The sequence below is a fragment of the Eptatretus burgeri genome, chromosome 7, assembly GCF_056783735.1.
Source record: "Eptatretus burgeri isolate ZD-2024b chromosome 7, Ebu_testis_v1, whole genome shotgun sequence".
NCBI lineage: Eukaryota > Metazoa > Chordata > Myxini > Myxiniformes > Myxinidae > Eptatretus > Eptatretus burgeri.
The window spans coordinates 3,363,025-3,386,815 of NC_140967.1; the positions used below are offsets into that span (position 1 = coordinate 3,363,025).

Genomic DNA, 23,791 nt, shown 5'->3' on the forward strand with positions numbered 1-23,791 from the left:
CCTGCCTGTTATCATCTGAGCTCAAGCGTTTGCACAAAGGTATTGCAGCACTCTCTGAGGTTCGGAGACCGGATAGTGGCGAGATCATGGCGGGTGGTTACACCTACTATTGGTCTGGTCACTGATGGTTACCATGCCCAAGGAGTTGCTGTCATTGTGTCCAATAAGCTGGCTCCAATGATAATTGAGATAACAATGGTCAACGAGCATATTACGAGACTAAGGATTCATCACTCCGTGGGTGTCATTTCCCTGGTCTCTGTTTATGCTCCAACTGAGGCGAGCGATCTCACTGTGAAGGACACATTCTCTGCCATGCTTGAGTCTTTGGTTGATCAGTGCCCCCAGGCGAGATGCTCTTCTCGTCTTGGGGGATTTCAATGCATCAACTGGAACTGATAGGGATGGTTATGAGACGTGTTGGTCCGCATGGGTCTGGAACTGAACCAGAATAGCACTAAGTTCCTTGACTTTGCAAGAAGTCACGGACTTAGGGTGGCAGGTTCATGGTCTCAGCGCCGACAAGCTCATCCCTGGACTTTGTATTCCAACACTGGTGGTGTGGCAAAGGAGATTGACCACGTGTTCATTGATGGTCAATGGAGGATGATCCAGAACTGTAGGGTCTACCGGAGTGCTCAGTTCCTCAATACCGACCACAAGCTTGTTGTGGCAACTCTGAAGTTTCAGCTGAAATCTGGGAGAATGGTACCATCCCAGCCGAGGCTGGATGTTGGCAAGCTCAAGGATGAGAGGGTAGCTGAGGAGTTTGCGAAAAGGCTGAGTGGGGATTTGGGGGGGGGGGGTCTGGGTGCTTTGGGGAATCCTGAAGAGTTGTGGAGTGCCTTCAAGACCACATTCCTTGAAGTTGCCGGTAGATCTCTTGGAACTCACCGTTGGGTGAAGAAGAATTTTGTCTCAAGGGACACTGAATACCATTGATCAGAGTCACAGTGCAGGCTTAATGGCAGAGCTGAGCTGTTCAGCGAGCTGAGGCGTAAAACTGTACGTGCATTGAGGGTGGACAAGGAGGCCTATGTTCGAGGAATCTGTGAGGGGGTCGAGCATCACCTGTGATCAAGTGAGTCTCCTCCTGCTTACAGGGGAATTCGTGCATTGCGTTCATCCAAGCCCATCCCTCAGTGAACTACAGTTTGAGTGGAGGTTGCTGGGCTCTTGACAGAGGAGTACGAAGTGAAGGTTATGTTGAGTGGCTGTACCAGGCTGATCCACCAGCTGTCGAGTTTGATGTCAGGGTTGTTACTATCCCTATTGCTGACCCTCCAATGAACAACTACCGAGGGGTGACACTATTCTCAGTGTCGGGCAAGGTCTCTGCTCGGATAATTCTTGATCGGGTTCACCACCATCTGCTTGAGCACCAGTGTCCAGAGTAGTCAGGCTTTACACCAAAGAGGTCAATGATTGATCGCATCCTTGCTATTTGGGTCCTCATCGAATGCAGACAAGAGTTTTGGCAGGGGCTGCTCACAGCCTATGTTGATCTCTGCAAAGCGTTCGATTCAGTGAATCAGGATGCCCTCTGGAGGATTCTTAGTATTTGTAGGGTGTCACCAAAACTGATCAATTTGATGTCTGAACTGTACTCTGGTACTGAGAGTGCTGTGAGATGTGGTGATACCATCTGACTGATTTCCAGTTGTTACTGGAGTTCTTCAGAGGTGTGTACTGGCCCCCACACTTTTCAGCACTTGTATGGACTGGATTCTGAGGAGGATGTCGGAGAGATCAAGCTGCTGTGCATCGTTTGGGAATGCCATGATATCTGACCTTGATTTCACAGATGATACAGTCATCTTTGCAGAGACTGGATATCCTTTTGGGGGTCCTGGAGGTGCTGAATGAGGAGTCTGAACCGGTGGGATTACGGGTTTCCTGGGTGAAAACTAAGATCCAGTCTTGCAATAACATCTTGGATGCTGCTGTCCTGTCTGTACCTGTTTGTGGTGATGAAGTTGAGGTCATGGAGAGATTGACTGAACTTGGCATTGATATTCATGTCTCTGCTGGCTGTGAGCCAAACGTCAATAGACATCTGGGTTGGGCCTGGGGAGTTATGGGTCTGGATCATGGGGTGTGGCGCTGCAGGGACCTGTGCAGGACGAAAGTCTGAGTCTTCTCGTCCTTGGTGCTTCGCGTCTTGCTCTATGGATGTGAGACTTCGACTCTGACCAGGGATCTGGGATGGAGACTTCATTCCTTTGGTACCAGGTCTCTTTGGAGAATCCTTGGCTATTGCTGGTCAGACTTTTTGTCCAACAAGCTGTTGCTGAGAGAGACTCAAATTTAATTTGTTACCTGCATAGTCCGTGAGCATCAGCTGCGGCTGTATGGACATGTGGCTCATTTTCCTGATGCTGATCCTGCTCAAGAGATTCTCTCAGCGAGGGAGCCTCGTGAGTGGAAGAGGCCAACGGGCCGACCACGTGCCTCGTGGTTGCAGCAAGTTGATCAGCATCTCAAGGAGATGGAGATGGAGATGGGCCAGGCATCTGCCTGGGGGATGGCCAGACGGAGGCCCTTGGAGTGCCGGCGGAAATTGTACGCAGTCACGTGCTGCGAAAGCTAATGCTACCATATCTGACCTCTCCCTGCCCCTCTTGTGTCCTGCCTTGTTATATGTTTCTGTATTCACTTTTACATGAGCCTCGACTTGGTATTCAAAGATAATAAATTAAAAATAATAACAAATTAAAAAAAATTAAAAGGTACTTGGAATGATATAATATTCGATTCACATCTATTATTATATATTTTATTTTAATTTTATCTGGGTGGAAGTTTAATTTGTCCATTTATCTGTTTCAAAAGTGCATTATCATTTTCCTTTGAGTTCCTGTCATTTTTTCATTATGGATGTATATATACTTATGTAGACGTATTTAGGAATACTTATTGGCTCAAGACGTTTCAGCTTTTCATTTTAAATTAATTTGCGAAAAAATTCTAAAACATGTCTTCACTTTGTCAAGATGGGGTATTTTGTGTGGAGTGGCGACAATTTTTTTTTAATTGAATCCATTTTAAATTCAGGCTGCAACACAACAAAATGTGAAAAAAGTCAAGGGGTGTGAATACTTTCATATGATGTTTACCTGTGTTCTCCGACCTTAGCCAAACACTGTGACGTCACAGTCACAACGCAAATAATTACATTTAACATCATTGTAATTTGTTCTGCGAGATGCTCTCTTCAGGGAGCCGCAGACTTATCTCTGCGTTGTGACGGTGACGTCACAGAGTTTGCCTTAGGTCGTAGAACACAGGTAAACATCATCATTATACTCCCGACCGCATTCAATTAATGATTGCAGGTGTGGGTGGTGGAGCGGGAGATAATGTTTCTGCATGGCAGGCAGGGCTTATCGCTCTCGGACGTGCAGCAAGCGCTGTACGGGACAAGATTCTGGTGCTCACACCACTCACAAGTTTGGAGTCATATAATGATTGATACAGAGCCTATAGAAATGCAAATTTTTCACATTTTGTTATTAAAGGCAGTATATACAGATCCTATAGAAAGTCTACACCCCCTTTCAAATTTTTCACATTTTGTTATTAAAGGCAGAATATACAGAGCCTATAGAAAGTCTACATCCCCTTTCAAAATTTTCACATTTTGTTCTTAAAGGCAGTATATACAGAGCCTATAGAAAGTCTACATCCCCTTTCAAATTTTTCACATTTTGTTATTAAAGGCAGTATATACAGAGCCTATAGAAAGTCTACATCCCCTTTCAAATTTTTCACATTTTGTTATTAAAGGCAGTATATACAGAGCCTATAGAAAGTCTACATCCCCTTTCAAAATTTTCACATTTTGTTCTTTAAGGCAGTATATACAGAGCCTATAGAAAGTCTACATCCCCTTTCAAAATTTTCACATTTTGTTCTTAAAGGCAGTATATACAGAGCCTATAGAAAGTCTACATCCGCTTTCAAAATTTTCACATTTTGTTATTAAAGGCAGAATATACAGAGCCTATAGAAAGTCTACATCCCCTTTCAAAATTTTCACATTTTGTTATTAAAGACAGTATATACAGAGCCTATAGAAAGTCTACACCCCATTTCAAATTTTTCACATTTTGTTATTAAAGGCAGTATATACAGAGCCTATAGAAAGTCTACACCCCCTTTCAAAGTTTTCACATTTTGTTCTTAAAGGCAGTATATACAGAGCCTATAGAAAATCTACATCCCCTTTCAAAATTTTCACATTTTGTTCTTAAAGGCAGTATGTACAGATGCTATAGAAAGTCTACATCCCCTTTCAAATTTTTCACATTTTGTTATTAAAGGCAGTATATACAGATCCTATAGAAAGTCTACACCCCCTTTCAAATTTTTCACATTTTGTTATTAAAGGCAGTATATACAGAGCCTATAGAAAGTCTACATCCGCTTTCAAAATTTTCACATTTTGTTATTAAAGGCAGTATGTACAGATGCTATACAAAGTCTACATCCCCTTTCAAATTTTTCACATTTTGTTATTAAAGGCAGTATATACAGAGCCTATAGAAAGTCTACATCCCCTTTCAAAATTTTCACATTTTGTTATTAAAGGCAGTATATACAGAGCCTATAGAAAGTCTACATCCCCTTTCAAAATTTTCACATTTTGTTATTAAAGGCAGTATATACAGAGCCTATAGAAAGTCTACATCTGCTTTCAAAATTTTCACATTTTGTTATTAAAGGCAGTATATACAGAGCCTATAGAAAGTCTACATCCGCTTTCAAAATTTTCACATTTTGTTCTTAAAGGCAGTATATACAGAGCCTATAGAAAGTCTACATCCGCTTTCAAAATTTTCACATTTTGTTATTAAAGGCAGTATATACAGAGCCTATAGAAAGTCTACACCCCATTTCAAATTTTTCACATTTTGTTATTAAAGGCAGTATATACAGAGCCTATAGAAAGTCTACACCCCCTTTCAAATTTTTCACATTTTGTTATTAAAGGCAGTATATACAGAGCCTATAGAAAGTCTACATCCCCTTTCAAAATTTTCACATTTTGTTATTACAGGCAGTATGTACAGAGCCTATAGAAAGTCTACATCCCCTTTCAAAATTTTCACATTTTGTTATTAAGGGCAGTATATACAGAGCCTATAGAAAGTCTACATCCGCTTTCAAAATTTTCACATTTTGTTATTAAAGGCAGTATATACAGATCCTATAGAAAGTCTACATCCCCTTTCAAAATTTTCACATTTTGTTATTACAGGCAGTATATACAGAGCCTATAGAAAGTCTACATCCCCTTTCAAAATTTTCACATTTTGTTATTAAGGGCAGTATATACAGAGCCTATAGAAAGTCTACATCCCCTTTCAAAATTTTCACATTTTGTTCTTAAAGGCAGTATATACAGAGCCTATAGAAAGTCTACATCCCCTTTCAAATTTTTCACATTTTGTTATTAAAGGCAGTATATACAGAGCCTATAGAAAGTCTACATCCCCTTTCAAAATTTTCACATTTTGTTCTTAAAGGCAGTATATACAGAGCCTATAGAAAGTCTACATCCCCTTTCAAATTTTTCACATTTTGTTATTAAAGGCAGTATATACAGAGCCTATAGAAAGTCTACATCCGCTTTCAAATTTCTCACATTTTGTTATTAAAGGCAGTATATACAGAGCCTATAGAAAGTCTACATCCCCTTTCAAATTTTTCACATTTTGTTATTAAAGGCAGTATATACAGAGCCTATAGAAAGTCTACATCCCCTTTCAAAATTTTCACATTTTGTTCTTAAAGGCAGTATATACAGAGCCTATAGAAAGTCTACATCCCCTTTCAAATTTTTCACATTTTGTTATTAAAGGCAGTATATACAGAGCCTATAGAAAGTCTACATCCGCTTTCAAATTTCTCACATTTTGTTATTAAAGGCAGTATATACAGAGCCTATAGAAAGTCTACATCCCCTTTCAAAATTTTCACATTTTGTTGCCTTCGCACCTGATATTAAATTGCATTAAATTAAACTTTTTCTTCCTTTATTTACACATCGTAACCACAACTTCCAAGAGAAAAACAATCTACAAGTTTCAGAAAATTTATTAAAAATACAAAACTAGAATATCTTGATTGGATAAATGTCCACCCTCCTGAGTTAGTACTTGGTAGAAGCACTTTTGACAGCAATTACAGCTGTGAGTCTGTTGGGATAGATCTCTACCAACTTTGCACACCAAGATCGGACATTTGCCCATTCTTCTGTACAAAACTGATCAAGCTCAGTCAAGTTTTTTATTTATTATTATTTTTTTGTTGTATACATTGTCGAGGCTCGTCTGAGAGCTAACACACAGCAAGGGGGCATGAGACAAGAGGGGTGGGAGAGGGAAGGACAAAACAGTAGGGAACAGACATTCAGAGATCTGTGGAAGGGAGAGGGATGGGGCGGGGAACACGGGGTATATAAGATGGACATTACAGGGACTTTCAGGAAGGAAAGCAGGGAATTTGTAGGAGGTGGGTTTGGGGTGGATTAACGGGGGTAGAAAAGATCGAGGTTTTGAATGGGGGAAGATAAGAGGTAGTGGTGAACAGCTGTTTTGAAGGCCTGGAGGAGCCTTCAAAACAAAGTTGTGTGGGGAGCGTTGATGGACAGCAACTTCAAGTCAGGCCACATATTTTCGATAGATGTAGGTCGGTGATCTGACTGGTCCACTCAAGGACATTTATCTTTTTGTTTCTTAGCCACTCCAGTGTAGCTTTGACTGTGTGCTTCGGGTCATTGTCATGGTGAAAGGTGAACTTCCGTTCCAATTTCAGGTTTCTTGCAGAGGGCAGCAGGTTTTCCACTCAGATTTTTCTGTATTTTGCTCCATCCATTTTCCCTTTTATCCTGACATGTGCCCCAGTCCCTGCTGATGAGAAACATTGCTATAACACCATGCTGCCACCAACATACTTCACAGGAGGGATGGTGTTCTTTGGGAGATATGCTTTGTTGGGTTTGTGCCAAATGTGATGTTTTGCATTTGGCCAAAAAGTTCCATCTTGGTTTCATCAGACCACAAAACTTTTTTCCCATGACTTCAGAATCTCCAGAATATTTTTTGCATACCTCAAATGGGACTCAAGGTGGGCTTTTTTGAGTAATGGCTTCCTTCTTGCCACCCCACTATACAGGCCAGGCTTGTGGAGTGCTTGGGATATTGTTGTCACATGCACACAGTGACCAGTCTTTACCATAAAGAGATGTAGCTCTCTCAAACTTGCCCTTGGCCTCTTGGTGGCCTCTCTGATCAGTTTCCTCCTTGCTTAGTCATCCAGTTTGGAGGGGCGGCCTGATCTACGCAGGGTCTTGCTTGGTAGTACCATACACCTTCCACTTCTTAATGATTGTCTTGACTGTGCTCCAAGGGATATTCAAGGCCTTTGAAATGCTTTTATACCAATCTCCTGAGCTGTGCCTTTCCACAACTTTATCCCAGAGGTCTTTTGAAAGCTGCTTGGTGCTCATGGTTGAGTCTTTGATGTGAAATGCACCACCCAGCAGAGGAAACCCCCAGGAAGAGCTGATTTTATTCTGAAATAATCAGAATCACTAAATTGAACACAGGTGGAGGCCAATGAACTTGATGTGTGATTTTGTAGGTGATTGGTTACACCTGAGATAATTTACAATTGCGATTACAAGGGGGGTGGACACTTATCCAACCAAGATATTCTAGTTTTGTACTTTTAATTCATTTTCTGAAATTTGTATTCATGCAATTTAATTCCAGGCTATAAGGCAACAAAAATTGAAAATTTTGAAAGGAGTTGTAGACTTTCTATAGCCACTGTATATCATTTTAAAAGCTTTAATACACTCGGCTACACCTGAAACTGTGGAACGAACGACGTCAAGACATACCAGGAAGTAGGTACAATACGTTTTAACTTTTAACCCTCAGCACCCGAGCACCGTACAAGCAATTGTGTTGTCCGTTGCCCTTGTGGTTGGATCTGCGCTACTTGTGCCGGTACAATAGTCATAACAACATGGTGATCCATGATTGCGATACCAACCTGGGCAAATGACCAATACTGATCTCGCTTCAAAACAAAACCATTTTTAATAAAAGTTGAAGTTGGAAGTAAAATAACCATTTATATCATGAGAAAAGAAAACCCCACGTGGGAATACTTTGAAAGATTACTGTGTGTCAATGATGTGTACATCAAATATGAATACGTAATGAACCATTGGACCATTAAGTGTTTTTGGAACGTGCGTAAAAAACAAAAAAATCATTATTATTTTTTTTTAGATCTCTGTACCAGTGTATACCGGTGGTACCGGTGATACGAGTCCAATTGGTATATCGATATCTGAGAAAATCGATACCGACAGAGCCAGGTATGCATATACGAGTAAATATGTATATAATTATAATATAATTTAATAAATGGGTGCTGTTGAAGGTACAGACATATTTTAAAAAGCACGGACTCCCAACTAAGAATCACATGAAGACGATACAGTTTTTGTAACAAACTGCATGTCGTCGACTTGGTTTCAGGAGAGGTTTTGTCCGTAACACATGGAGTTCCTTTGGCTCTTAGCACAAGTCCAAACACAAGGCTCAGTTTTAATCTCTTCACAACTATCTTCTGGTGACGTGCCAGAGCATGGAGTGAAGAAGAATAATAAACCATAAGCGTGCGAACATGATTGCTGATTTGCATTTTGTTTTTAAACAAGATCTAAGGCTCGTGATTGAGCGCGTGCACGCACGCACGCACACGCACGCACGCACGCACGCACACACACATAATGGTCAGACGACACAAACACAGCCACTGAGCTTAGGGGGGTATGTTCACTTCGCAGGGCATTCTTGGTACCAGCGACGTCACATCGATGGCGCCTCCTTTTTCATCGCACTCAGGAGGGTATTTCCTCAGGAGGAATTTCCTCTTCCCAATTGAAGCGGACTTATGAGGATTATCCGTGTTCTTATCCTTTTAAATGCTGAATGTCAGTCAAGCAAGGCGGCGGCACGTACCATTTTCAAGTGTTTGATGTCACCATAAGTTGATGTGAAATGGAGGTTACAAGAGCCCTCTCCTGTTCGAAATTTTAGACTCGAGTACTTTTGTGGTCGTGGAATGTTTCCCTTCCTCCCACGACCTGGTTTGTCTCCCTATACGGAGTGTTCGTCGGGCGTACTATAGCAATGCGAGCAGGTGTGCTTTGTCCCATTAGTGTGTGTCGTGAGAGTGTAAGGATGTGTATGAGTGATGCAGCATTGTTTTGCATGTTTTACCCTTTGTTTGCACCTTTACCACATCGCATTTTTACCTCCGCCACCGAAGGTGAAGGAGGTTATGTTTCCACCCCTCTCTGCCTGTCTGTGTTTGTCTGTCTGTGTGCAGGATATCTCAAAAAGTCGCTGACGGATTTGGATGAAACTTGGTGGACAGGTTGGGTGTGCGACAAGGACGAATTGATTCGATTTTGGTGAAGATCCGAATCCGGATCTGGATAGGAGAATTATTTAATTTTTGTTAATGATTCTTCACCATTGAGAGATCTGGCCACAAACGATATCTAGCATGCCATTTCAAAAATGTATTGGGCCCGATGTGTTCTCGTGGATCAGGCATTACGTGGCGGAGGTATGCGCTCTACCGAGTGCCCTTCTAGTTTCAGTCTGTTTTTGAAGAATGTATTGTAAAGGTCGGTTAATTGTTAAAGATGCCACTTTGTCTTTCAAAAAGAGTAGACCAATGTGGTGACATTCCCTCCTGAGACATTAAAATGAATGAATAAGTTGATTATAATAAACGTGATTTAAATATTGTTCATTTGAGGGGAATGATAAAAGGGTTAGCACGGACGAGACAATGAAATTGACAGATGAAGTTAATTTGGTGTAGAGACAGCACGTGGGCCAAATGGCTGATTTTGTCGAAGTTTATTTCGATTTCATTGTTTCTTCCTGTAAATGCTCACTCATATGCCACAAAAGCCCCCGCACAATTACCTTGTACCATCGGAAATAATTAACTTCCCTTCCCAGGCTGCAAGGTCAGTCCGGTAGGTGCCGCAGGCAACGGTTCATCTGCTCCTCAGCACTATGGTATCCGATGACGCTTCATCTCATCTCTTTGTACCTGCTGTGAGCTTGAGCCAAGAATACCGTTATGCAATGAGACAATGGCTGTGAAGAGCAGTAAGGAACATGATTAACCATCATTGTCACCAGAATTGGCTTGTCCGATCCAACAAATTCAAGGAAGCAATCAGGATTCTCATCAGCAATGTGCAACACACCAACACAAACGAGCACAAAAATGAACAACCATGTGGATATGGTGGAATAAACGAGAGCGCATGAAATGAGCTCTTTTCTTCCAGTGTGTTTGCTTTCCAAGGTGTGTGTGTGTGTGTGTGTGTGTGTGTGTGTGTGTGTGTGTGTGTGTGTGTGTGTGTGTGTGTGTGTGTGTGTGTGTGTGTGTGTGCGTGTGTTCACATGTTTCGCTGTGATGCTGCTTGTTTGTGTTTTGTTTTTTGCATACAGAAGCAAGGCTCATGGAACAGCTAGTACACTGACTGGATCAGGATGTAACAGGATAAAAGGAGCAGCAGCAGAGAGAGGGTGGGGGACAACAACAGTGGAGTTGAAGGACAAGATAGTGGGAAACTTGAACAAACAATGGGGGTCATGAAAGGATGCATGGGGTGGGAAAGATGGATACAGAAGGAAATTCACAGGAGGAAAAAAACTGGAAATTTGAAATTAGGAGGATTTTGGGTGGGGTTAACAAGGGTGGAATAGATCATGGTTTTGGATGGGGAATGATTTGATATGGTGGTGCACAGCTGTCTTGAAGAAAGGGAGGGACTAATGAGATTGAGGAGAGTGTAGGAGATTATTCTACAGGTGGAAGAAATGAGGGACAATTGAGTGAAATTGAGCAGTGGTTCTGGATTTTTCAGTTTCACTAGGAGGGGATTGATGGTGAACCATGTGAGGCCTACAGAAACCTGAGGGTGACAAAGCACAGAAAGAGCAGCGGGTGCAAGACCTGAAAGGAGGCGGTAAAAGACAAAGAGACCACCGACCTGTCTGCAGTGGGAAAGTGATAGGCCCCATACACTCAGCTTCATCACGGGACATTCCAATGATTTTGAAGGCCTTTGTTTCCACATTACACTGAGCAACATGTGAGGCAGTTGAGCCAGCCCAAAGGGGAGAGCAGTACGCCATCAAGCTCTGGATGAAAGCCTTGAAGGTGGATTGGAGTTCAGATGTGCTAAGGAAGGACTGTGTGAAGGAGGATGGTCAGTCAACATCTGGCTTTGGAAGCCAACTTTGAAATGTGGTTTGCTCAAGAGAGATCATGGCTGAGAGTGAGTTGCAAGACTGAGTAACTGAACCTCTTTGAGCGGGTTAGTCCTCTTTGTCTCTTTGCTGATAGGGAGTGAGGAATGTGTTGGAGTTCTCAGGGTTGAAAGACATGTTCCAAGAGCTTGACCAGTTTGTGATTTTTGTCAAGGTCTGAAGAGAGGGAAGAGGTAGCTGCCTGTCTGTCTGAAGGATGACAGATGTCACGGCAGAGAGTGGAGTTATCAGCAAAAAGATAAAGACGATTTTCCAGAGACAATTAGATCATTGTTGAAGATTAGGAATAAATTGGGGCCAAGAACACTGCTTTGGAGTACTCCAGCCTTGACAGGGAGAGGAGAAGTAAGGATTCTGTTGAGAACCAAATGCTCGCTCTGAGAGTAGAGGAAGTCAGTAATCCATGTATGGAGTTGGTCTTGGATTTCACATGCAGACAGATTGGAGAGGAAGGCAGGATGGCAGGTCAGGTCAGATGTGGGAGCATGCACCGGAGCAACACGTCACTGCGTCCACTTTCCGCCGGTACTCCAGGAGCCTCCATCTTGCCATCCCCCAGGCAGATGTCTGGCCCATCCCCATCTCTTTGAGATGCTGATCAACCTGCTGCAACCGCAAGGCACGTGGTCGGGCCACTGGCCTCCTCCACTTACGAGACTCCCTCGCTGAGAGAATCTGGCGAGCAGGATCAGAGTCAGGAAAATGAGCCACGAGTCCATACAGCTGCAGCTGACGCTCACGGACTATGCAGGTCACAAATCTCATTTGAGTCTCTCTCAGCAACCGCTCGTTGGACACAAAGTCCAACCAACGATAGCCAAGGATTCTCCAGGAGACCTGGTACCAAAGGAAATAAATCTCCATCTCAGATCCCTGGTCAGAGTCCAAGTCTCACATCCGTAGAGCAAGACTAGAAGCACCAACGACCTGAAGACCCGGACTTTCGTCCTCCCGCACAGGTACCAACAGCGCCACACCCCATGATCCAGTGAATCCATGACTCCCCAGGCCCGACCCAGACGTCTATTGAACTCGGGCTCACAGCCAGCAGAGACATGAATATCACTGCCAAGGTAAGTGAATCTCTCCTGCCAAGGGAAGTGAAGAGTCACAGAAGTCCTTTGCTGAAGTGCCATGGCTGGTGAGAGATGTACCATCACTCAGCCAAGTTGAATGATGATAATTGAAATCACCACATACGAGGAAGAGTTGGGATGAGTGGTGAAAAGTTGATCCATGTTGTCTGTGAGAGAGATGCTGTCACAGTTTTGAGGATGGTATAACACACAGACTAACGGAGTGGTTGGGAAGATGGGAGGGGGCAATACGAGGGGTAACGTGGCAGAGGGCAGGAAGAGGGGAAAGTTGAGAGTTGCAGGGTGAGGGGGAAGCCCAGAGGGTGCAGGACAAGGAGTTAGTCGAGAGGGATCAGGATGAGGGGGAAACCAAGAGGGGAAATATGATTAAGCACCAGCTATCCGACAAGGCCAAGGCTGTACGAAAAAACGAATTAAACAAATATCGACAACAAGGTACGATTTATCACTGAGCATTTTTGATTAAAATACAAGCAAGTAGAGGTACATTTAAAGTACACCATCCCCATGCCAATTAAATGAATAACAAATCCTTCAGCGCGCGACATCACTGGGGCGCCTTCGGTGTCCGGCGATGCCGCCGTGCAGCACATGGAGACAGAATTGGGAAGGAGCGGGGCACTTCTGAGGTGAATGTGCACAAATGATAGTTTGTGTGTACAGATGTACTTCTGGGGTAAATATGTACAACCGATACTCACTCGCCGTGCAGCATATGGAGACGGATTTCGAGTGAGCGATGTGCAATGATCGATTGATTCAGTGATTAATTGCGTAATTAAAATAAATGGTAATCGTAAAACAATTGATTTCTCAATCAATTGCCTAATGGCAGACCAACACAACCACTGTTTCATCCGAATCTGTAACTCTGAAAATTAAGTAATTCATCGAAAAATGAAAAATTAATCGATTAATTGATTAATAAATAAATCAAAAATACTCTTTATAGCCAAATCGAACACAGACACAATACTCAAAGGTGAGTTCCACTAAACTTAAACTATCGTGCCAGCCCAAAATAAGTAAGAATGAAGCACATTCTATCATTTCCACTTAAATGATAAGACTAGAACTAGAACGACACTCGGTAGAGCGCATACCTCCACAGTTTACGTGTTGTATCCCACTGATTGGCCGCATCTGAATCCGGACCTTAACCAAAATCTTTTTGATTTTGAAATGCCAACTTTTTGAAATATCATGCGACATATTATTTTTGGCCCCATCTCTCAAAGGTGAAGAATCACTTAGAATGTTAAAAAACATTATCGGATCCGGATTCGGATCTTCACCAAAATCGAATCCGTTCTTCCTTTTCACACACCCAAGCTGTCCACCAAGTTTCATTCGAATCTGTCCATAACTTTTTGAAATATCATGCTCACAAACAGACAGGGGTTAAAACATAACCTCCGTCTTCGAGGTCAAAATGGGACCGTGTCGTGCTTTTAGGATACGTGATCAAAAAAGCCTTTGATTTTCATCTGGAATCAAATGCAATGAATGAATTGATGAATGAGTAAACAGCCATTCACATCTTATCTCACATACAGAAATCCCTTCTTTGTGAAAGTATGCACTGTTGGTTTCAAACTTTGTTTTTTTGTAGTTGCAGTTGAGAGAATCCATAACTGCAGAATGGAAAACATGAAGGCACAACCAAATATATATCTATTCTCTTAGGAAGGACAACGGCGAAGAAAGTCCAACATTTCAGCGACAGAGTGACTTTCATCAGGGACAAACACAGACCATGTGTTCTGAGATCTAATATGCCCTCCTGGGGGTTCCTGGTGAAGCAGGTCCACACACAGGCCTGGAATAGACCACCATGAGGCAACTATTTATTTTAGGGTTTTAAGGAAACTGCATGTGGGCGAGGAGGGGCGGGGGGGGGGGGCGGATGTCAATTGTGTAATTTTTACCTTTATAAAATGTATATGGCTGTTTACACAGTTCTTGCATTGAAAAAGAAAAATTGGAAATTGTCCACCTAGCAGGACTTGCGTTAAACATCACCGGCTTTGTGGAGAAAAATTAAATTATGGCTAACCTTATCAATTCAACATCATGCGCACATCGTATCAACATCATGCGAACATCGTATCGTATCATCGCCGTCTGTTGCCATGCCTTATGATCCGAAAGTATATGAAGAAGTTGTGCATCTCTTGTTACAACCCAAATGCTCAAATCATGAGGTTCCATTAAAATGGAGTCATCACGTGACGGTTTATTGCTGAATTTCACATGTGAAGGCGCTGTCACACCTTGACGATTTAGCCAGCAATGGCAACGTATAAAAATGCATGTAAAACGTTGGCGTACACTGAAATTTTGATGTTTTTTAAAGTTTTGGTCGTATTGATAACATGTTGGTCGTATGCATAACATATTAGTTACGGGCACAGAACGTTTCGTTGTCTTATAGATAACTTATACCAACGAATACTTAGCCTGTTGTCGGCGTTCACAACCTATGCCCAACGATAGTCTAACTTAGGAATAGTGCGCTGCACGTATCGCCGATGAACTCGTGGCGTAGCCTGTTAAAAACCTGCCACATGCCGATTTAAATCATAACCGCCTGGAAATTGGAAGTGTCAACCACGCAGTCACACCTTGATGATTTAGCCAGCGTATGCCGACCTATGAAAAATTTGCCAAACCAAACTGGCACACGTCAAATACGTTATGGGTAAGTTGTGTATACGTTAAGAGCACGCTGAAAAACGATGAAGTACGCTGTCATATTCCGTGGTACGTCTCGTACGTCGTGAAATTTCAAGCATGCTGAAAATTTTACGACGTACTCGCCGTATGGCTCACACGTTCCGCTACGCTGGGAATAAGTTGTAGGCACGATATGCGATCATTGACACACGTCGACACAAGTTCCTTGTAAGTTACTCAAAAGTCGAAACACGTCGAGGTAATGTTTAGCATACCCAAAACTTATTTTCTCCGTCAAGGCACATTTTTTTCTCCTTGGCTCCATGAAGGCACTGACGAAATATCTGAAGTTGTTGTTTTTTTGTTTGTTTGTTTTTTTTAGTCTATCACGAATTTTAAAATATATTCGGACATTTGCTTTTAAGTTTCGATGTCGACGTGACAATATCCTCAAACAGAAAATATTCACAGAGGAGGAACTAAGAATAAGACATGAGCAAACTGAAGAGGCAATCGGACGTGACGTAACGGCACGTGACGAAATATCGGAAGTTATTGTTGTTTTTTTTGTTTTTTTTTAACGCTGCAAATACGCCATTATACGGTAGCTGTAAATTAGAAACGCGTTCAGTAAGTTCTGTGGTCGTCCGGAAAACGTCAATCAAATACGTCTACATACGTCAATATGCGTTGGAGGTACGTTACATATACTGTAGGTTCAAAGCACGTTACTCATAGGTTAGAAATAAAAGTTTCAGGTATGGTTATCATTACCTCGATGTGTTTTGACTTATGAGTAACTTACAAGTAACATGTGTCGACATGTGTCAACGATCGCATAATGTGTCTAAAACTTATGGCCAGCGTAGCGGAACGTGTGAGTCATACGCTGACATACATCGTAAAATTTCAAGCATGCTAAAATTTGAGGACAACCGCAAAGTACAATGATGAAAGCCAGCGTACTACGACGTATGGCAGTGCTCTTAATGTATACAAAACTTACCCATAACATATTCGACGTGTGCCGGCGTTTTAGACAAGTTTTTCACAAGTCGGCATACGCTGGCTAAATCGTCAAGGTGTGACAGCGCCTTGAGCCATAAATGCGTCGATTGCTGTTGTTTTGCAAGTGCTGTAGTACAAAGCCCGATACCCTAGATTGCACGACCATGTTATGGGTGACTGTTCGTCACGCACATGCTTACCTTACATTCCGGCCCCGTGTGAGTATTGATAAAGAGTGTTCTCGTCAGGGTGAATAACCAAATATTTGTGTGTGGTGTGTGCACAGCAGGCTCACCCACTGATGGGCCTCTTCCACTGCAGAAGGCATTAACAAGAGAAAAACGTGATCTACATTATTGCAGGTCTTACCAGGTGTCAGTTTTAGATGTAAAAACGCCTTCCAAGAAAGCTTCTGGGGGCATCCACTTCACAGGTAGCATCGCTCTGCCACCTTTACGATAATAGCTCGTCCTGAAGGGATGTTAGTCATATGTTAGAAATTATATCCTGTCAATATGCTATGACGTGTCATCGTTTAACCTTGCATGACTGAAAGTACGACATTACAGGCATAAAATAGTCATTAAGATTTTTTCATGAACAGTTTTTAATCTTAATGGAGGATTGTGGATGTTATACAGCAACAACAACAACAACAACAACAACATTGTGCCTTGACATGTTTTACAGATGTAGATCATCATGTTTTACAGATTTATGTGGCAGACAGTGATCAGGGATAATAGAGAAACATTACCTGTAAATGTCTCTTGCCATCCCAAAATCTCCGATCTTGGCAACACGCCCAGTCCCCTTGGATGTCAACAGGCAGTTCCTTGCAGCAATGTCTCTGCCAACAGGACACAGCCAGGCTAGCAAAGCCAAATATATTGGCAAAGTCATCCTGCAAAACTATTTGATATAAAACCGAAATGTGATATGGCAGATACATCTGTAGTTTGAGGTTTTGGGAACTCGGGTTGTGAAACTTTCCAACCTCGAGTTCAAAGAAAGCAAGCAACGGTCAAAACAAATTGCCCCCAAAGCGATACTGCCATTATAAGGGCATCTCAAGGTTATTAGGGTATCGTTTACAGTCATTTTTCCCACCAATCCTTTGTCATATGCACTTTACAGTACTCCCACCTAATGTAGGTAGTACAAATGATGTGGCTTGCTGCTGAACTGGGCTTCTCAAACCTTCCAACGCAGATCCAGCTGACTTTATCACTCCTCTGTTAACTGGTGATGAAACGTGACTTCACCAATGGGATCCGAGAACGAAATTGGAATCCATGCAATAGAAGCATGGATTCCAATTCCACCACTTAATACATTTCACACCCAGCTCTTGGCCAGAAAGATTATGACTTCGATTCTCTGGGATGTTAGAAGGATCCTGCTGATTTACTATATGCTTCACAAACTACAACCAAGGAGAATATTCCACCAGTCACCTGCAACGATTAAAAGCAGGTCATGAAGGCCAAATACTGAGGAATGTTGATGACAGTTCAGCTCCTTCAGGACACCATGTCTGTGCACAAGACTGTTTCTGTACAGACCACCGTTTGAGACTGGCTTTGTCAAGGCAGTTAACGCCCCCCCCCTTTTTTCCTCCTCCCCGTGCCCCCACCACCACACAGCTCGGATCTGACTCCAGTGACTCTTATGTTTGAACAGTTGACATCCCATTGACTGAAGCAGCAGATGTGGCTCAAGGAGCAATCTGTAAACTGATGTTGTACTGGCAGAGACAGGTTGGAGGAAAATGAATGAGGTACGTGTACATTGAAATTAAGGGACACAATATCAACAAAAAATACGTTGGCATGTCTTGGACTATTGTGAGTGCTTATCCTTGAACCCTTTTGCTTCCTATCATACAGATAGGATAAATAGAGAAATGTATGTTAATATGTATAACATTGTTTGAGTGTATATAACTGCATTTTACAAAAGATAAAGATCCAAACCAATTGTAAATCATAGCGGGACCGCAACAAAGATTTCTTGACTTTTCTGTGATAAACGGAGAAATAATTCAGCGAAAATGTAGAAAATAAACAATGAATATTAAAAGTACAGTATTACTTTTTCAACATTCCTCCATAAGGAAAATGTATTTAAGGCTTGACATGTTTTACGATGCGATTTTCCATCGGCAGGAGGGTGATGTGTGTATTGAGATGTTCACTATGTTCATTCTGTTGGCACCTGTGGATGAAATGGTTTTCTTCGAGGTACCGACAGCCTAGTGTGATGTCCTTTGCCATCGTTAGCAGGTCGAGCATGGTCAGGCTGGAGGTATGGCCCTGGAACGAGAGGGGGCAGTCGCAGCAATGGGAGAGGTGACAGCCAGAGGGGCAATGACAGCAATCAATTCAATACACTGCCGAGTACTCATTAGTTGATCAATGAAATGTATGCATTAATCATTCCATCCTCTTGCTAAGGAATTGCAATGCAGATGCAATTGGAAAGGGTTTTCAAAATTATTTTATATATCAACTTGCATGGATTGGCTCGCTATGCTCTCCTCTCCACACGTTGTTGCAGAGATTGATGTCACAGATCTGCTGTGTGAGCATGATTTAGACCAGTCATAATACAAACATTTCTTTTCTGTAAATATATTTGCAATATTAGTGATGGGTTTAAGGGTGATAAAATAAAAATAAAAAATGTTGCCAATTAAACTTGATTGCTGATTAACTTGAAAAAGTAAATGCTTTTTTTTTTAGCATATAGCACCAATGTATTGTTATTACCCTTTAATGGGAAATTTACTCAAATACAACATTATTATTACATCTGTGTGCTTGAACATGTATCGATTTTAATAACATATTTTTGGTAACTTTGACGGGGGATTGACGTCACTTCCGAACTTCTGGTTCAGGGATCGGCGCACGAGGACGACTGGGTGGTGAGCTCTCCTTCCAGTCCCTCGAAAGCTAAGTTTCCAGTCCTAAAGCGTTTTGCGTTTTTTGTTATCGAGATTTGTGTTAGGGGCTGTGGAACTGTACTATTTTTTTCGTGTTGTGTTCATAACAGTTTTAACGGGTAGTTCAGTTAGTTAATTGAAAGAAGCATGGCAAGGCCTTGTGATAAGTTTAGCGTGGTCAGTTGGGGCCTTGGGAGTATGAAGAAGGTTATAAATAGAGAGCGAAGGAGAAAGGATGAGGAATATGTAAAATGTCACAGTTGCTCAATGTGGGCCACGTCAACAATGGGGGAAGCAGAGGGTTGTTATTGTTGTAGGAAGTGTGAGGAAATCGTCCATTTGAGGATAGTTATTACTGGGTTGAAGGAACGCATCGATAATTTGCAGCAAGTAGCAGAATGTGACATTTGTAAATAATAGTTGGTTACGGTTGTGGAGTGTGGTTTATGAGGATATTGGAAGTGGTGACAGTGCGGCGGGGGCGAGCAGCGGCGACGGTGCGACGGGGGCGAGCAGCGGCGACGGTGCGACGGGGGCGAGCAGCGGCGACGGTGCGACGGGGGCGAGCAGCGGCGACGGTGCGACGGGGGCGAGCAGCGGCGACGGTGCGACGGGGGCGAGCAGCGGCGACGGTGCGACGGGGGCGAGCAGCGGCGACGGTGCGACGGGGGCGAGCAGCGGCGACGGGGGCGAGCAGCGGCGACGGGGGCGAGCGGCGGGGAGGGTGCGACGGGGGCGAGCAGCGGCGACGGTGCGACGGAGGCGAGCAGCGGCGACGGTGCAACGGGGGCGAGCAGCGGCGACGGTGCGACGGGGGCGAGCAGCGGCGACGGTGCGACGGGGGCGAGCAGCGACGACGGGGGCGAGCAGCGACGACGGTGCGACGGGGGGCGAGCAGCGGCGACGGTGCGACGGGGGCGAGCAGCGGCGACGGTGCGACGGGGGCGAGCAGCGGCGACGGGGGCGAGCAGCGGCGACGGGGGCGAGCAGCGGCGACGGTGCGACGGGGGCGAGCAGCGGCGACAGTGCGAGCAGCGGCGACTCAGCCTGTCATCCTTCCGAGTTCGGCAAAATGAGTACCAGTGCACTGGTAAGGGGGACACTGTATCAGCGGCATAGCCGCGTCCCAACCAATGACGCAACCAGCAGCCATAGGCTGCACTCGATAGAGAGAGATGGGGGATTTTAACTTGCCAGGGATAGACTGGGTCCAGGAACAGGGAAAGGGAAGAGCAGATGAGGATTTCCTAGTTTTAGTCCAGGATTGCTTTTTAACCCAGTTTGGAGATAAGCCCACAAGGGGGTGTGGTGTGAGACCTCCTTTTAATAGGGTTGGGCACACATCGACTTTTTCTCTGTTGTCCCGTTAAAAGGGGTGTTTTTTATGGCCATTTTTCATGCTGATCACGAATCCATTGAAATTTTTGACCTAGGATGATGTCTTACTAAGACATCTTTTGGGTCCTCGGGAATTTTTGGTCTTTTGTGACTTTTGGGTCTTCAGGGTGTTTTAGGTCTTTGGGGTCTTTTAGTTCTTTGGGGATTTTTGGTTCTTTCACAATACAAACATTTCTGTGAGGTATTCATGGTCTTTTTGGGGTCTTCAGGGTCTTTGGGTACTTTTGGGTCTTCAGTGACTTTTGGGTCTTCGGTAACTTTTGGGTCTTTGGGGACTTTTGGGTCTTTCATAATACAAATATTTATTTGAGGTCTTTTGGGGTCTTCATATGTTCAGGGTCTTTGGGGTATTTTGGGTCTTGAGGGTCTTTTACTTTTGGTTCTTTGAAGATTTGGGGTCTTTTAGGTCTTTCATAATACAAATATTTCTTTGAGGTCTTTTGGGGTCTTCATGTGTTCAGGGTCTTTGGGGTATTTTGGGTCTTCAGGGTCTTTTGGGTCTTTGACTTTTGGTTCTTTGGAGATTTGGGGTCTTTTAGGTCTTCATGGTCTTTTTGGTGTTCAGAGACTTTTTTTGTCTTTTGCATCTTTGGGGTCTTTTGGGTCTTCAGGGACTTTTAGTTCTTTGGGGATTTTGGGGGTCTTCAGGGACTTTTATGATTTTGGGGTCTTCAGAGACTTTTGGGTCTTCGGGGTTTTTTTGTGTCTTCGGTGATTTTTGGGTCTTCAGGGACTTTTGGGTCTTCGGGGTCTTCAGGGTCTGTGGTGATTTTTGGGTCTTTGGGGTCTTTTTGTGTCTTCGCTGACTTTTGGGTCTTCTGGGTCCTCAGACTTTTGAGTCATCTGCGTCTTTTGGGTCCTCATCGTCTTTTGGGTCTTTAGGGTCTTGGTAAATTAACGTTCAAACAGGACATGATTATTAGGCATGTAGTCTTCACAACTTCCCGGACTGACTCGCCACTTCATGGCTTCACTGCCGCACCAATATGCACCGCCTCACCGTGCTTTTCGTTTTTATATATATATATATATATATATATATATATATATATATATATATATATATATATATATATATATATATATATATATATATATATGTTTGTCTATAGATAAATAAATTATTATAAATAGATCATTAGACTTTCAGTCCACCACAGAACAAATGACTCCCTCCTCATGGCCTATTTTTCATCATTCCCAGCAATTCGGGGACATTTGCTCTCAGAGGATTTTATTAATTTGTCTCTCCCTCCAATCCTCGATCTTCCTCTGCTTCCGAATGTCCTGCTGCATTTGTCTCTTCCTCCTATCCTCGATTTTCCTCTGCTTCTTATGGTCTGACTCCATTTGTCTTTCCCTCCAATCCTCCATCTTCCTCTGCTTCTGACAGTCCTGCTCCATTTGTCTCTCCCTCCAATCCTCCATCTTCCTCTGCTTCTGACAGTCCTGCTCCATTTGTCTCTCCCTCCAATCCTCCATCTTCCTCTGCTTTAAACAGTGCTGCTCCAAGTTGCCACTTTGCATTCCTTGTTATCCACTGGTTGACCTGTCTTGCCCAGTTCCATTTCGGTTTTCTCATTGTGGCCAATATGTCATTTCATTTATTGTAATTTTCCATGATAATATATATATTTTTTTTAACTTCCTTGTCTCTCCAGCCCTGAACACGAGCAAGCAGCTTGTTTAGCATCTCATTTGCTCTTCAATCCTCTAAATGCATTGACATTTGACATTACCAACGATAATTAAACAAATCCCGACATTGTTAGTAGAGTATTACAAGTTTGTCTGATTAAACTGACATTGTTAGTATGACAAGTTTGTATGATTAAACAGACATTGTGAGAATTACAAGTATGTGTGATGAAGCAGACACTGTTAAGTTGACAAGTTTATGTGATTAAACCGACATTGTTAGTGTAACAAGTTTGTCTGATTAAACCGACAATGTAAGAATGACAGTTTGTGTGATTAACCCAACATTGTTAGAATTACAAATTTGTCTGATTAAACCGACATTGTGAGAATTACAAGTTTGTCTGATTAAACCGACATTATTAGTGTTACAAGTTTGGCTGATTAAACCGACCTTGTTAGAATTACAAGTTTGTCAGATTAAACCGACATTGTTAGTATTACAAGTTTGTGTGATGAATCCAACATTGTTAGTATTACAAGTTTGGCTGATTAAACCAACATTGTTAGTGTGACAAGTTTTTCTGATTAATCCAACATTGTAAGTGTTTCAAGTTTTTCTGATTAAACCGACATTGTTAGAATTACAAGTTTTTCTGATTAAACCGACATTGTAAGTATTACAAGTCTGTGTGATTAAACCGACATTGTTAGAATAACAAGTTTGTTAGATTAAACTGACATTGTTAGTATTACAAGTTTGTGTGATGAATCCAACATTGTTAGCATTACAATGTTGTCTGATTAAACTGACATTGTTAGTGTTACAAGTTTGTCTGATTTAACCGATAATGTAAGTATGACAGTTTGTGTGATGAATCCAACATTGTTAGAATTACAAGTTTGTCTGATTAAACTGACATTGTTACTGTTACAAGTTTGTCTGATTAAACCGACATTATGAGAATTACAAGTTTGTCTGATTAAACTGACATTGTTACTGTTACAAGTTTGTCTGATTAAACCGATAAAGTAAGTATGACAGTTTGTGTGATTAATCCAACATTGTTAGTATTACAAGTTTGTGTGATGAATCCAACATTGTTCGTATTACAAGTTTGTCTGATTAAACCAACATTGTTAGTGTGACAAGTTTTTCTGATTAATCCAACATTGTAAGTGTTTCAAGTTTTCTGATTAAACCGACATTGTTAGAATTACAAGTTTTTCTGATTAAACCGACATTGTAAGTATTACAAGTCTGTGTGATTAAACCGACATTGTTAGAATTACAAGTTTGTCAGATTAAACCAACATTGTTAGTATTACAAGTTTGTGTGATGAATCTAACATTGTTAGCATTACAAGTTTGTCTGATTAAACCGCCATTGTTAGTGTTACAAGTTTGTCTGATTAAACCGCCATTGTTAGTGTTACAAGTTTGTCTGATTAAACCGACATTGTTAGTGTTACAAGTTTGTCTGATTAAACCGCCAATGTAAGTATGACAGTTTGTGTGATTAATCCAACATTGTTAGAATTACAAGTTTGTCTGATTAAACCAACATTATGAGAATTACAAGTTTGTCTGATTAAACCGACATTGTTAGTGTTACAAGTTTGTCTGATTCAACCGACAT

General features: G+C 42.4%; 1 protein-coding gene across 4 annotated transcripts in view; it reads right to left on the minus strand.

Annotated features, from left to right (window-relative positions):
- The window catches only part of LOC147022565 (leukocyte tyrosine kinase receptor-like), a 475,774-nt gene that overhangs the window by 32,798 nt on the left and 419,185 nt on the right, over nucleotides 1–23,791 (minus strand). For 3 of the 4 annotated variants that reach the window (XM_085887264.1, XM_085887262.1, XM_085887265.1), the window contains 3 exons: nucleotides 18,386–18,483; nucleotides 16,926–17,018; nucleotides 16,538–16,639 (listed from right to left, as the gene is read on the minus strand). In XM_085887264.1, the coding sequence (XP_085743390.1) occupies nucleotides 16,538–16,639; nucleotides 16,926–17,018; nucleotides 18,386–18,483 (293 nt within the window). Of the gene's footprint in view, nucleotides 1–16,537; nucleotides 16,640–16,925; nucleotides 17,019–18,385; nucleotides 18,484–18,517; nucleotides 18,748–23,791 lie in introns of those variants that run through there. The other variant, XM_085887266.1, reaches the window with a different exon arrangement.